This window comes from Gossypium raimondii, chromosome 5 (genome assembly GCF_025698545.1).
Source record: "Gossypium raimondii isolate GPD5lz chromosome 5, ASM2569854v1, whole genome shotgun sequence".
NCBI lineage: Eukaryota > Viridiplantae > Streptophyta > Magnoliopsida > Malvales > Malvaceae > Gossypium > Gossypium raimondii.
In genome coordinates, this window is record NC_068569.1 from 23339354 (window position 1) to 23353745 (window position 14392).

General features: G+C 34.4%; 1 protein-coding gene across 1 annotated transcript; it reads right to left on the reverse strand.

Annotated features, from left to right (window-relative positions):
• Positions 1-9661: 9661 nt before the first annotated feature.
• LOC105770112 (probable carbohydrate esterase At4g34215) lies at positions 9662-11782 on the reverse strand. Its single transcript, XM_012591171.2, has 2 exons — positions 11120-11782; positions 9662-10088 (listed from the first exon to the last, which is right to left on the reverse strand). Exons 1-2 carry the CDS (start codon positions 11726-11728, stop codon positions 9804-9806), a joined length of 894 nt encoding a protein of 297 aa, XP_012446625.1. The 5' UTR covers positions 11729-11782; the 3' UTR covers positions 9662-9803.
• Between the last annotated feature and the right edge of the window lie 2610 nt (positions 11783-14392).

The following is a 14392-nucleotide window of genomic DNA, read 5'->3' on the forward strand; positions in this document are numbered from 1 at the left end:
GGCCAAACTCCTGAAGCCTAACCCCCCTTCTTCTTTGCCTCTACACATATGCTCTCATTTGCACCAATGGATCCCTTTCTGCCCTTGCTTCTTTTGCCACCAGAAATTAGCAAAGATTTGTTCCAAATCTCTACATAAAGAGTTAGGAAGAAGAAAACATGACATGGCATAAGTCGGAATGGCCTGTAGAATTGATTTAATAAAAACTTCCTTTCCTCCTTGTGAAAGCCATCTAATGCTCCAATCTCTGATTCTGGAATTGACCTTATCCTTCAAATATTGAAAAGACTCCTTTTTACGTCTTCCAATCATATTAGGGAGACCTAAATACTTTTCCATATCTGTTGACCCTCTTAACCCTAAACTGCCTAAAATTTCACCTCTTGTTTCATCTGCTGTATTTGAGCTGAAAAAAACCGTGGATTTTTCAAAATTAACGCACTGACCAGAGCAGTCTTCGTATTCCTTCAGAACTCCTTTTAGCACTCTCATTCCCTTTGTGGTAGCTTCAGTGAACAGAATACAATCATCCGCGAATAGCAAATGTGATATCCCTGGACCTTTCCTACTTGCTCTTACCCCTTTCAACTTACCCTCTTTTAATGACAATCTCATTAATGCCGAAAGCCCCTCACTGCATATTAAGAAAATGAATGGACTGAGGGGATCCCCCTGGCGCAACCCTCTGGAAGATTGGAAATTTCCCCTCTTTTCCCATTAATGTTGACTGCGAAAGATGTAGAAGAAATACATTTCATAATTAAATCAACCCATTCAACAGCAAAGCCCATTTTCAACATTACCTCTCTAAGAAACCTCTACTCAACTCTGTCATAAGCTTTGCTCATATCGAGCTTAACTGCCATAAAACCTTTCTTACCTGTACGTTTCCGTCTAAAGGTATGAAGGAGTTCATAAGCTATTAAAATATTATCAAAAATTAATCTACATGGGACGAAAGCACTTTGTGCCACATCAATACACTGCCCAATAACCCTCTGAAGTCGATTTGCAATTGTCTTTGCAACTAGTTTATATATAACTGTGCATAAACTAATTGGTCTGAAATTTGCTAAATTTTTTGGATTCTTGGTTTTTGGAATCAATATAATTTCAGTAGAGTTGAAGGGGCCAAGAGTTTTACCCCTGTTTAAACAGTCAAGGCAAAAACTGGTGACTTCTTCCCCTACAATATGCTAGTATTGCTGAAAGAAAAGTGCTGGAAATCCATCAGGCCCTGGCGCTTTCGTAGGCCCCATTCCTCTCAAGGCTGAAAACACTTCTTCTGCCGTGAATTGATCCGTTAAACCTGTGTTTATGTCTGACGTGATTTTTCCTTCGATACCTGTTAAGAGATGAGATAAATCTCCAACCCCTTTTGATGTAAACAGTTCCTGAAAAAATGTCTTCGCAACCTCACTGATCCTATTCTCTTCAGTCACCTCTCCTCCACCCCCTAATTCAAGCCTCGAAATATTGTTTCTTTTCCGACGAGCCGAAGCATACTTATGAAAAAAACTTGTATTCTTATCCCCAACTTTAAGCCAGTTTGCTCTTGCCCTCTGCTCCCAATACTTCTCATCTTTGTCAATTTCTAAATTTAGATGCACCTTCGTATCAATAATCTTTGCCAACACATCATCATTGTTTTCTTCCTCCAACAACATCTCTAGATTCTTTTTTAGCCTTTTCTTTAACCCTTCACGACTTTTCCTAATTTGTTCTGCCCATACCATTAAATTCGATTGAAGCATTTCCATTTTCTCCATTAAAGAATCAGCTGGTGTCTTCCAAAATGATTTAATTTTTCCTTTTAAAGACTCTTCCATAATCCACTATGCCTCAAACTTGAACCTTTGCCTCCCCACATAATCAGTACCATTTCTTGTATTGAGTAAAATTGGACAGTGATCAGAGATTGAGTGAATTAAGTGTTGAATGTTACCATTTGGGAAAAGGTTTCTCCATTTGTCGTTTGCAACACCTCTATCCAATCTTTCTCTGATGTTTGTTTCAGGCAGATTCCCTCTTTGCCATGTGAACCAAGCCCTTGTATACCCTAGATCTTCTAATTGACATTCCTCAAGGTTCTTTCTGAAAGCCTCCATTCTTCTTTCTTCTCTTAGAAGCCCTCCTTTCTTCTCGAAAGAATACATAATTTCGTTGAAATCCCCAGTTACAAGCCACGGGTGTTCCTAATTCTGTCCCAATTTTCGTAAAAGGTTCCAAGACTCCTCCTTATCTTTAACATAAGGGGATCCATAGAATCCTGTGAATCTCCACTCTACATTATCAACCTCTTCATTCACCATAACATCAATATGACTTTTGGAGAAACTTCTCAGTGTGACTAAAATATCTACTTTCCAAGCTAAACATAGTCCACCTCTAGAACCCTCCGCAGCAACCTCAATACCATTTAGAAACCCACAACTTCTCCTGACTTTTTCCATACATTTGCTTGTTAATTTTCGTCTCCATTAAGAAGACCATTTTGAGATTATGCTGCCTTAAGAAATGTCGCAGCCTTTTAACTGTTCGTGGACTCCCCAATCTACGAACATTCCAACTGATGCTTTTCATTGCATTCGGTTGACTTGTCTCTTGGCAGCCGCCGATCCCATAAGTAATTAAACTTCGTTCTCAACCAAAATATTACTCATCGTTTCTGTTAGCGATTCTTCCAGGTCCTTTTCTTGCCCTATTTTCTGCCGTTTCGTACTATTATCATATTCATCTTCTGCATTAAGAGACTCCACTTTTCCTTCCGTAACTTTCCTCTTTTTTAAACCACCTTCATCCACTCGTAGACTTCCCCCTTTGACCTGGGCCAATTCTTTTCCAACTCATTTTTTTTCCTGAATTAGAATTTATTATAGAGATGCTCCTATTATCCACCATATTAGCATCAGTCATGACTGTGCCGTCATCCACTTGATTTTTCAGCATCTCCTCTTTCACGTTCATTTGTAATCTCCCATTTTCCTCCACCTCCAAATTTTTCACTTCTCTATTTATTATATCTTCAGTCATCACATACTCAGAATCACCAGTAAAAGAGCATTAAGTTCTATCCTTCTTCGCAGACTCATTAAATTTTATAACTTCTTTTCCAACAAATTTTGATCCTACTTTTAATGTCATCGTATATGGAGGATCCTCTTTAATTTTATTTTTTTTCTGCAGTACTCAACACACTACATTCTGGAAGTCCATGGCCCAACCGTCCACCAAAACAGAATAAAGGTAATTTCTCATACTTAAACGAAATCCACCATTGATTCCTATTATATGATGAAACAAAGATTCCTCTTCGAAGCGGTTTCTGTACATTCAGATTTATTTTGAGACGACACCACTCTCCACTAATTTCAGATCTAATGACTCCTCCAAATGTAACACCTATAGCATGTAATAAATCCTTTTTATCAAATTCTGGTAAACATGGGCCTATCTTTAACCAGACCGGAGATGAATTAAGACATATGTTTGATCTTTCCACCGAATGAGTTAATCTGTCAAATAAGATTAAACTTTTCCGAAAAAGCCATGGTCTACCTTCCATGATCAACTCCAGATCTTCTTCCGATTCAAACACAATCAAATATAAATTCTTTCCTGCCAATTGAATTTCAAACTTTTTCTTTGTTTTCCACACACTCCTCATCTACGCTTTAAAACTTTCAGGGTTGTAAAGTGTACCTATCCAAATTGTGCAGATTAGGGTTGGTTTTTCATCTGGAATCACCTTCGAACCTTTAACAGATAATTGCATGAGCTCTTCAGATAGAAGGGAAATCTCCTCCCTCTGCTCTCTAATGTCGCCACCGCTTTCCCCCATCCCTAGCCACAGAAACAACTGCCTCTACTAGGACTTACGGCAAAGCACTCTTGGAGAATAGAGAGAATTAGGGTTTTTTTTATTTTTTAATTTACTAGGATTTTTATTATAGGCAAGATAGCGAGTGTTTTAGGGCCGGTGAATTAAGCTCCACTTGATTAAATTAGAAATATTTATGAGTTGAGTTGAGTTATGTTTAAGAGAAATTATTTTATGATATTGATATAATTTATATTTATCTAAGCGTAGTTCAACCCTAAATATAAGACTTAAATTATGGTCATGTTCATTCATATTTGTAAATGGCTAATTCAAGTCCATTTTAAGCTTGCATATATTTCTTTTAAAAAATATTAAGAATAAATTTATATTATTTTTAATTTAATATTTAATAAATTTATATTTTTATTTTATTATAGGTTTAAACATAGATAACATATTATTTAATTTATAATATTATATGTTTTTTATATATATAATTGGGGTGGGGATGAATTGTTTAGGATTGAACCAAAGCTCTAATACCACAATACACTTAAAATTAGGCTAGGCTGAGAGATTGTTGGAATATATTATAGTATTATATATCTTTTAAGATTTAATTTTTTTAAGGATAATATAGTTGTTACTTCATTAATTAAACCCCTTTGAAACAACAAAAGTCAGATGAAAAGAATGGAAACAAAAATAACAAAGCTAAAATCAGGGGCTCTTATTGAAAACCATCCCTGTACAAAAACAACTAGCAAAAACAATTATATTATCTCTCTTAGAAGCTCAAACATCCATAGCTGAAGACCAAAGAGAAAAAGGTAAGCTCCACAACGTGAATGTATTGGATCTAGTGGTCTAAATGTAGTATATTCGTTTTGTATACCTGTAATTTTTGAACATATTAGTTTACTAAAAATATTCATTAATAACTTTTGTATAATGCCCTCGATGTTTTTGCATGTAAATCAAAATGAAAGCAAATATTGACTTATTGGTTATCTAATGTTTAACTAATACTAAGTGTTATTACGTAGTACTTTTCGGTAAAAGTTTATTGCTATAACTATCACATACCGGCTTGGTTTAGAAAAAAAAATTAAACTTCTATTGTTACAATAAACCATCTTCTTAACCAAAATTTTCCAACAGAATGATGCTAGGCCAAACATATCAGCTTGTTGCTTGTTGCTAGTTGCTTAGTCAAAAAGGTCGACCCATCACCTTTCCTCCGTTGCTAATGGCTCCAAATTAGCAAGTAATTCCTCAATCTAGTACTGGTTACCATCATAGTTCCTCCCTTCCTGCGCTAGGTGATGAGCTAAAACATTTCCTTCCCTATGTGTGAAAGCATAACTACAAGTGTGGAACCAACCCACAAGCCCTTTACCATTTTAGATAAGGCCACTTATTGCTGAAAACTCAACTCCCTAAGATCGAATTTTAGTGATAACTGCTAATAAATGAATAATTTTATATTTTATATCAAGATCCCATAAATACTTGTGAAAAAGGAAAAATAGCGGAATAGTCCCTCAACTTCTGCAATTACTACAATTTAGTCTAGGTAAATTCGTATGGCTAAAATTTAACATTTTGTATAAATTGATGAATGGTATTATGCATTTATTCTATTGTTAGATATGAATTATTGTTGGAATTATAATATTGAATCGGATACTCGGTTTGAATTGAACGCGGGATTTGAGTACATTCGTAATTTAATGTACGATGGTATTAGAGGGAGATATCAACATTTTACCTAAGTAAACCGGGGTTCAACATTTGTTGCAAACTTTCATGTTTTACTTTCTGGTTGGCGTAATTGGGTGAAATAGCTCTTACGAGCTTCTGTTCAGCTTTCAAGCTTCTGTTGGCACATTCAGATGGACCAACTCTTATGAGCTTCTGTTGACGATGTACTCTTATTCGTAAGTCGTTATTCGAATGGAAAGATTTTGGTAAAGTGATTTATTTAATGAATTTGAAAGACATGTTATTTATTTTTGTATTAATTTGAAAACGAATATATTTATCAATTGAAGTTGTGAATGACAGGGAATTGACATGAATGATTTTATTTATTTGATTTGTTATAGTAGGTTCGATAAGATTTTTGTTTAACCGTCGAACTTACTAAGCTTTATTAAGCTTATTAGTATTATTTAATGTCTTTGTAGATTTTTAGAAGGTTGAACGAACAGATCAGCACTCAAGGTACACTATCCAGCTTATCTCGGCAGTTTTTGAAACATTAAATACAATTTATATGGCATTGATAGGCATTTGTACGATCTTAGTCAAAGTTTAGCTTATGTAAATATGATGAGTAATATTTTGTTTATATAACCAACATATATATATTGGTATGAAATTAAGGTATGATTGTGATGTTAGTATAAGTGATATATGTATGTATATAATTGAGTTAAATTGAACTTTAGTAACTTGGTTACATAGGTTAATTAGGTAAGGTTGGTTACTTGGTTGACATGTTTTTAAGTTGTCATTTGATGTGCCTAAGGGCATATTGGTTGTATGTGGTGATAATACATGTTTGAGACTTAATTTTTAGCTTGATTTGAATGCCTTGTTATGGCTTGTTGATGTGCATTTTGTTCAGGCTAGGTTGATGTCAATTTGGGTGAGAAATGTGGCCTAGAAAATGGCCTATTTTTGTCCATACGGGTAGAGACACGGGCATGTATCTCAGCCGTGTAAGATACATGGCTAGGTCACATGGCCGTGTGTCCCTTGTATATTCTTAAAAATACAAGTCAGTATGCTCACACAGCCTAGCACACGGGCGTGTGACTTGGCCGTATGACCCAAGTTAGAGAGTTACACGAGCATGGACACAGGCTGAGACACAGCCGTGTGTCCCTATTTCGAATGCCCACACGGCCTAAGACACAAGCATGTCTCCTGACCATGTAAATCACACAGCTTGGCCATAAGGCCGTGTGACCCCTACAATGTTGAAAATTTCAAAAATATTTCTAAAAAAATTTCTGAGTTTTCGATTTAGTCTCAACTTGTTTCTAATATGTATTTCGGGCCTTGAGGGTTCATTTAAGGGACAATATATATGATTTTGGTTGATTTTATTATGAATATTGATATGTAATGAAACATTTGAAATTTCTGTCTGATTGATCTGTAAACCCCGGTAATACTCTGTAACCCTATTCTGGCTACGAATTTGGGTTAAGGGTGTTACAAGACAATTATGATCTCGAATTACAACTAGACCTGTCCATGGGCCAGGCGGCCAGGCCCGACGGCCCGCCCGAAATATGGGAGGGTTCGGGTAAAAATATAGGCCCGAAATATGGGCTTGGGCAAAAAAAGAGGCACGTTTAAAAAATGGGCAGGGCCTCGGGCAGAATTTTTTTGGCCCGGGCTCGGCCCGAAAATATATTAAATATATATTAAGTTTTTTATGTTTTAAGTTTTTTATGTTTAAAAAATATATATTTATTTTTATGTTTAAGTTTTTAGTTTTAGTTTTCAATTTAATTTCCCCTGACAGTTTAAGTTTTCAATTTTATTTTTATGTTTTCAATTTCATTTCCCCGACAGACTGTAGAAAGGAAGTCAAGGCATGATAGCAATTGAAAGTGATAACATTGGTATTTGGTAAATCCTGCACATAGCAATTGACAGGATAACAATTGAAAGTGATAACATTGGTGTAATATTGGTTGGATATTGGTTGGTTTTAAGATAAAAAAAATGTAAACTTATTTGTTTACAAAAATATTTGATAATACAAAAATGTAAACTAATCAAATGTTAGATTTTGTTACAACAATTAATATACTTAACAATTAATACAATTAACAATTAATAAGTTGATAATTTTACTAACAATTAATTTTAATAACAATTAATTTTAATTTTATCAAAAAAATTAATTTTAATTAAAAACGGGCCGGGCCGGGCTCGGGCCCATATTTTTTTAGGGCCGGGCCTGGACAAAATCTCAAGCCCATATTTCGGGCCGGCCCGGCCCATGGACAGGTCTAATTACAACACCAACTATTGATTTATGGGTTTCGTTTTTACATGATGCATTAACATTAAACTTAACCTTTAGAAATGTTAGAGGGTTACCCCTCACATGACTCCTATCTACACTCCCATTCAATGCAGCCCTGGATGCATCCACCTCCATATCATACACCTAGGCCTAGGTAACAATATTTCGACTCGATTGTACCAAAAATTCATGCACTAGTTGATTTCTAGAGTACTATAGGCTCCAGATAATTATTGATATTAGTTGTCATTTTGGCGAGTCAAAATAGTCTAAAAGATTTACAATCCATTTATTCCACTACATCTGATTCCAATCAAAAGGCCAACTAAACCCCGCTCACCTCACCCGTAAATGGATAATCCCTAAAGACATGATAAACATCTTTGACATCAAAAGAGTACTTGTTAGCTCAATTGATCAAACTGAAAATGCCAAGAGGGGGTGAATTGACTTTTAAAAAAAAGTTGTGGACGCCAGAGAGAAAAGATAGAAAATGAACATAAGAATTTAGAGTGGTTTGACCCCAATTACTTACTCCACTATCTTAGCTTTCCACAACTAAAGATTTTCCCAAATTCACTAATTTATTCAATCTTTGAGGACAATGTTTAATCTTACACTCCATTAAGATTTCTACCCAAACCTTAAGACACAACTCCTTTCAAAGAGATACAAAAAATCAAACAAAGAAATAATCTTTACAAGATTGAGATGTTTACAAATTAAGTTAAATTACAATGAAAAACACTTGAGCAAAATAATACAAATAAGGCTCTCAAGTTTTTGAAAGAAAAGTATGGAAATATATAGCACAAAGGTTGTTTTGATTGATCTTTAAGCTTGAATATTCTTTCTTCTTGTTGTAGGACCTTTAGAAGCTGATATTTATACCATCTAATTCATTTTTAATTGTTGTGGTTGTTGAGAAAATAAATAGAGTCGTTGGGGATGAAAATACTGTATCATTAAATTCACCCGCAATAAAAAGTATCGATACTTTTTGTACGAGTATCGGTACCAAAGGCATTTAATGCCTGATTTAGTGACCGTTACTGTTAGTTTCCAACAATACCAAAAATAAGTTATTGATAACTAGTAAAAGGTAAGCGATGTAATTTTATAGGTAAAGATACTTGTTGACATTTTTGAAAGATCATTAAAAATAGAATGCAAAAAATGGTATTAATATAAAGTTTAGGTATCGATAAAATTCAATAGGTATCAATACATATTGTTTGTGTTTAATTTTTTATTCAAAACAGATAGCAAATTTGGTACCGATAAAATTGTACAAGTATCGATACATTTTGGAAAACATCGATACTTCTTGTAGGGAGTAGTTTTAAAGCTGATTTGAAATCGTTTTAATTGAGTTGAAGAGTCATTAATGCTAACCACAAAGGACACCATAGTAACGCAACGCAAAATCAGTTGAACCCATATTCGACATCATTGTTTCCAAAAAAATTTACTCAACACGATTGTAAGCCTTGCTCATATCCAGTTTTAAGGTAAAAGAACCTTTCATCCTCGTTCTTCGATTCTTAAATGAATGCAATATTTCATAAGCCTATTTGTCATTGGTTTACATTATTGGTCTCTTGGCGATAAGCTCTTATGCTTATATATTGTGGTTTGCATTTGACAAACAATTATGATATACTTGACAAAGAAAATTATCAATATTTTAGCGTAACAAGACTGATCCGAGTTGACTTGGTGAACAAAAATAAAATTTTTGAGCTTGGGCCTAACAAGGTTATAACAAATAAGAGAGGTAAAATCCATTCACAATAATTTTTTAGCTTCAGTTAATTAATTAGATAATAATCTAATTGAAATTGAATTTTTTTCCAAATAAAATATGAAACTCTTTGAGATTTTGATGTCTTCTTTTTCACTATTATCCCATATACCTATAACCTGTCACTAACTGAAACTAATGACCATCCAAAAAACTTGAGCAATTATGAAAAAATAAGGAACAAAAATGGGTGGAGAATGGTTGGTGTTGAGTGGGTTGGGCTGGAAGTGAAGGAAAGCATGGGCTAACATGTCCCCCAGTCTGACCTGTGCAGGAGTGGTGAGATGTAGCCCATCTGGCTCCAGTGGAAGTCCCATGGCATCCACGTTTTCCACATTCGGAAGCTCTATCTTTAACTGGGCTTCTCTCACTTCCTCTGTGTAACGTCCCTGTCCTGATGCTAGAACCACCTGCCAATCATTTAAAGCTATTTATTAGAAAATTTTCAACTTTTTTATTTAGTATTTTAATTCCACACCAACTAAAACTTATATATTTTGGTAATTTTTTTATTATTTAATTTAAGTTTTAGAATTGATTTGATCAAAATTAATCGCTAATATGATTAAGTTTAATTTTTTATGTTTGGTTAACCAAACATGCTGCCTTTGTGTAATTACAAACAAAATTACACCTAAATTCAATTACTAGGTGACTTTTCAAACACTACCTTAATTTTACATTTAATTTATCAAATATGCGATTTCATTTTGGTTCTAGTATTGATTTGATGAAATCAAATTATTAATATTATTAGTTAATTATGAATTTTCATCAAATATTAATTAAATACCAAAAATTAAGTTTGTTCAAAATATATAATTTTTTTAATCAAATATAGATGCCAAATTAAACTAAAAATAACACAAGACTTGTTTATAGGATCCAAATTGAAGTTGATCACGTTCTCTTATTATTTAATTTAATGAAAATTTAATCTAAAATATATAATTTATTTAAAACTAACTATAAGTTAATGCCTTAGCTCAAAATTCAGATTGAGTTATCCCCAAATTGAAAAAAGATAGTGAAATTACAATTCAAAGTTTTTAAGCAATTCCCGATTCTCAATGCTCCTAGAATGAACAAAAACGCAAGTTAAAGTTATTTGCCAACTTGAATTACATTGAACTCCACCGACATCAGCCAACATGAAAGCCTGTTTTTAATCATCTAAACCAGTGGATTGGTGGGTTTCATGGGTTACATCCCGACCCAAAGGTCAAATTCAAGTCAACAACGAGTCAAACCTAATTCTAAACCAGGGTAAAGATATGCTACCGATTAAGTTGAATGAACCAAAATCCAAATCTAGTGGTTAAAAGAATCAGTATAACCATATTGAATTAACAGTGACCAATAATATGAGGTTTGCAAAGTGCCCTAAAATATCTGCAACTATTGAATAAAAAGAAACAATCAAACAGATGGTATTAATTACCTGGAAAATTGGGAGCCTAGGAGCCTGCAGATCAGAGCGCAAATCATTGAAAAATCTCTTCAATCTACCTTGATACAATTCAACATCTTGTTTATATATTGTATCAGTCTCCCCTTGATACCAAAGCATGGCTTTATATGCTCCCCCACTCCGCAACGCCATTTGAGCCCTCTTCACCAGCTGTTCGTAAAGGAACCCCCCTTTCTGCCATTGGCTTAAATTGGTCCCTCCAATGGCGCAAGGCACCAATCCCACCAACCCAAAGTTTGGGTCCTTGCTCAACACAGCATTGGCAAATGCCATTCCGGGTCCAATCCCATTTGTTTTCTTGGCATCAATGTCAGCATGGATTGGCTCACGGGCTTCAACCCATGCCATGTCCGCACTTAGCTTGAAGATCCAAGGGTTAGGTTGGCATTGTGGAGGAACATCGCCATCCCATGTGGGAATCCCCCTGACGCTGTGATTAGCGACGCCTCCACGACCCGCCATGTTGCTTTGTCCTGCCAGGATAATTATGTTCAACCTTTGTTCAAGTATATTTTGACATGATATAGAGGTGGCGTGAGCCAGAAGAGCCAAGAGAATGAGTGAAAGCATATATCCCATGGGGGCACTTTGCAAAAGCGAGATCTCTTAGAAGCTTGGAACCAAATATGTTGCCTTCTTATATGGCTATGCGTCTCGCATGAAAATAAGAGCCCCATCACAATCAAATTTGTTAGCTTTAACCATAATTCATTATCACATCTAATTAAACTTTTAATTAATTTTGTTAGATGGTAGAGTTTAACTACAATTAATAAAATTCTTCCAATATTTTCTTAACCAATTATCGTATTCTAATTACACATATAACTATATTAATTCATTATATTACTTACGCAAACTACATGCATACACGAAGTTAATATCCACATCATCGCATGGCATACCAGTCATCACGTGTATTTTATTCCAAATGTTGGCTTGGTTGGTGGGGGTTATCAGCCTCGTCCCTCGTCCCTTTTAGGATAACTGAAATGCCCAAAAATTTGTACCTATACAGGCTGGCACCCTCACACTTTAACTCTTTTGTTTTTCTTTCAAATCATTTAGGCTTATATCTTTTTAATTTGTTTTTTTTTAATAATTAAATTTTATGGTTTTAAAAACACTTTTAATTCTTAAAAACATATATTAATATAGATAATTTTAGATCAATAAAATAAAAATATAGGGTTGATTTAAAATTTTATCCAGCATGATATATGATAAATTCAATATTTAATTTTTAAAAATATATTTTGGTAAATTAACAAGTTGTATTATAAAAACTTTGGTATATTATTGTTTGTATTTTCATATCACGTGATGTAATATGAAATAGTGCCAGGGTCTAACTGGCCAGCACTGACCTCTGTCTTCCCACCCAATGTTCCTTTCATAATCTTATATTATAACAACCTGTAATCGACCAAATCACGTACTAAAGGGAGATTCAAATCAAACAAACTGAATCCTATATCATCATTACTCTCTTCCTCTAGTTCCTCCTTTTCCTCTGCAGGAGGAGGAGGAACAACACTGCCTCCACCGCCAGCTACAATAGGTGCAGCTGTCATGACTGGGGTACCAACACCAGCAGCTCTGACATTGATTCTCAATGTCGCACTTCTCAAAAAAGTTTAACAAACACGTTTGGTCCATAAGACTCAACAAACACATTTGCAATTTTAACTAGCGTGGGAATTCTTCTTATTTATTATTTATTTAATTAAACCATATAAATTAATCGAACCAACAAACCGATAAATTTAATTGATTTTGAAAACCTTCAAATTTTCAATATAAAACCTTGTTAAAATCCTGCAACTGAAAGATGCATGCAACGGAAAATCAGGGCCTGATTTTTGTTACATCTCACCACGTCATTATCTATTCTCCTTACGTGTTACATTAAGCTTTATGTGATATTTGTTCCTTCCTATTGTTGTTTATGATGGTGAAAATATTTTGTTTTAGGGATAAATTTGTTATCTTCCTCTTTAATTTCATAAATGTTTAGTTTTTTTTTGTGACTCTACTCGACGTTTTGGTTCTTTTATTGTGATAAATACTTGCAATATTTAAAATATATTGCGCTTGAGATGTGACAAAACTAAATATATTATAATATTTAAAATCTAAAACTAAAAGATGGTGGGCTAGATTTATTGTTAATCATCAAGTTGTTAAAATGGAGAGATAAGAAAGCTCAAAACCCACTTTTATTTATGTTTTGTGGTGGTTTAGAGAAGACAAAAATTGTTGGCAGATTAAGTTAATTAATCACACACTAAGCATGGTAGCTAATTTACTTTAGCCCAAATGATGTGATGTTTATGAAGCTTAGCTTTAAGTGATGGATAGCCTAACTTCAGTTTTATAGGCTAAACCATCATTTGTCTTTAAATACTTCATAATTGTTTTATTTCATCATAATAACAGGCATGAAGCAACAATCTTATTTTTGTTATGATATCAACTTTTTCACATTTTTTGACTTTATATCCACTCTAAGAGCTTGTTTGGTTGGGTGTATTGGCATAGCCATTACACCCCTAATCGTGGGCCCCACTCAATACATTGTTTGGTTGGGTGTATTAGTCTAATACGGGTCTATTACATTACTGATCTAATCCCCAAATTCCACCGATTTCCAATCCCTTCGTTGTGCTCAGTTTAGGTCCGGATTGAGTTTTGGTCCCTGTTTTACCCTCCTGTTTCTTCCTTCTACCTTTCTTCTCCACTCTCCTCACCTTTTTGTCTTACCTTTCTATCTCCACCGATTCACGCTTCTACCTTTCTATCTTACCTCTCTTTGGTGTCACAACCGAGTTCAACACCGATCGAAAGCGACCTCCTTCTCACGTTTTCCGTTCCTCTCCATCGGTGAAACTGTGTTCAGTCCATTGGAACCGGTAAGGAAGATACAACCTTATTTTTTATTTAAAAATATGTTTTCCCAATGATTATTGGATTAAATTTCATCCTTTTAATAGTTTTGTTTCTTGGCTTGGAGATTTAGAAATTGGATTAAAGGAAACAATGGAACACGGGTCTTTCACGATAATAGTGTCGCCACTTTTCTTTAACCGATGAGGATCATACCATAGCTAACGCTATTAGATTCACTTTGAATCAAGAGTCAGTTCACTCACCTCTGTTTTTGGCTTTGATTCATGCTGGGTTTTCTTTGTTTTAAGTGATTGTATTGAAAGTGGAAGCTATCCTTTTATGTTGTGCACCCAA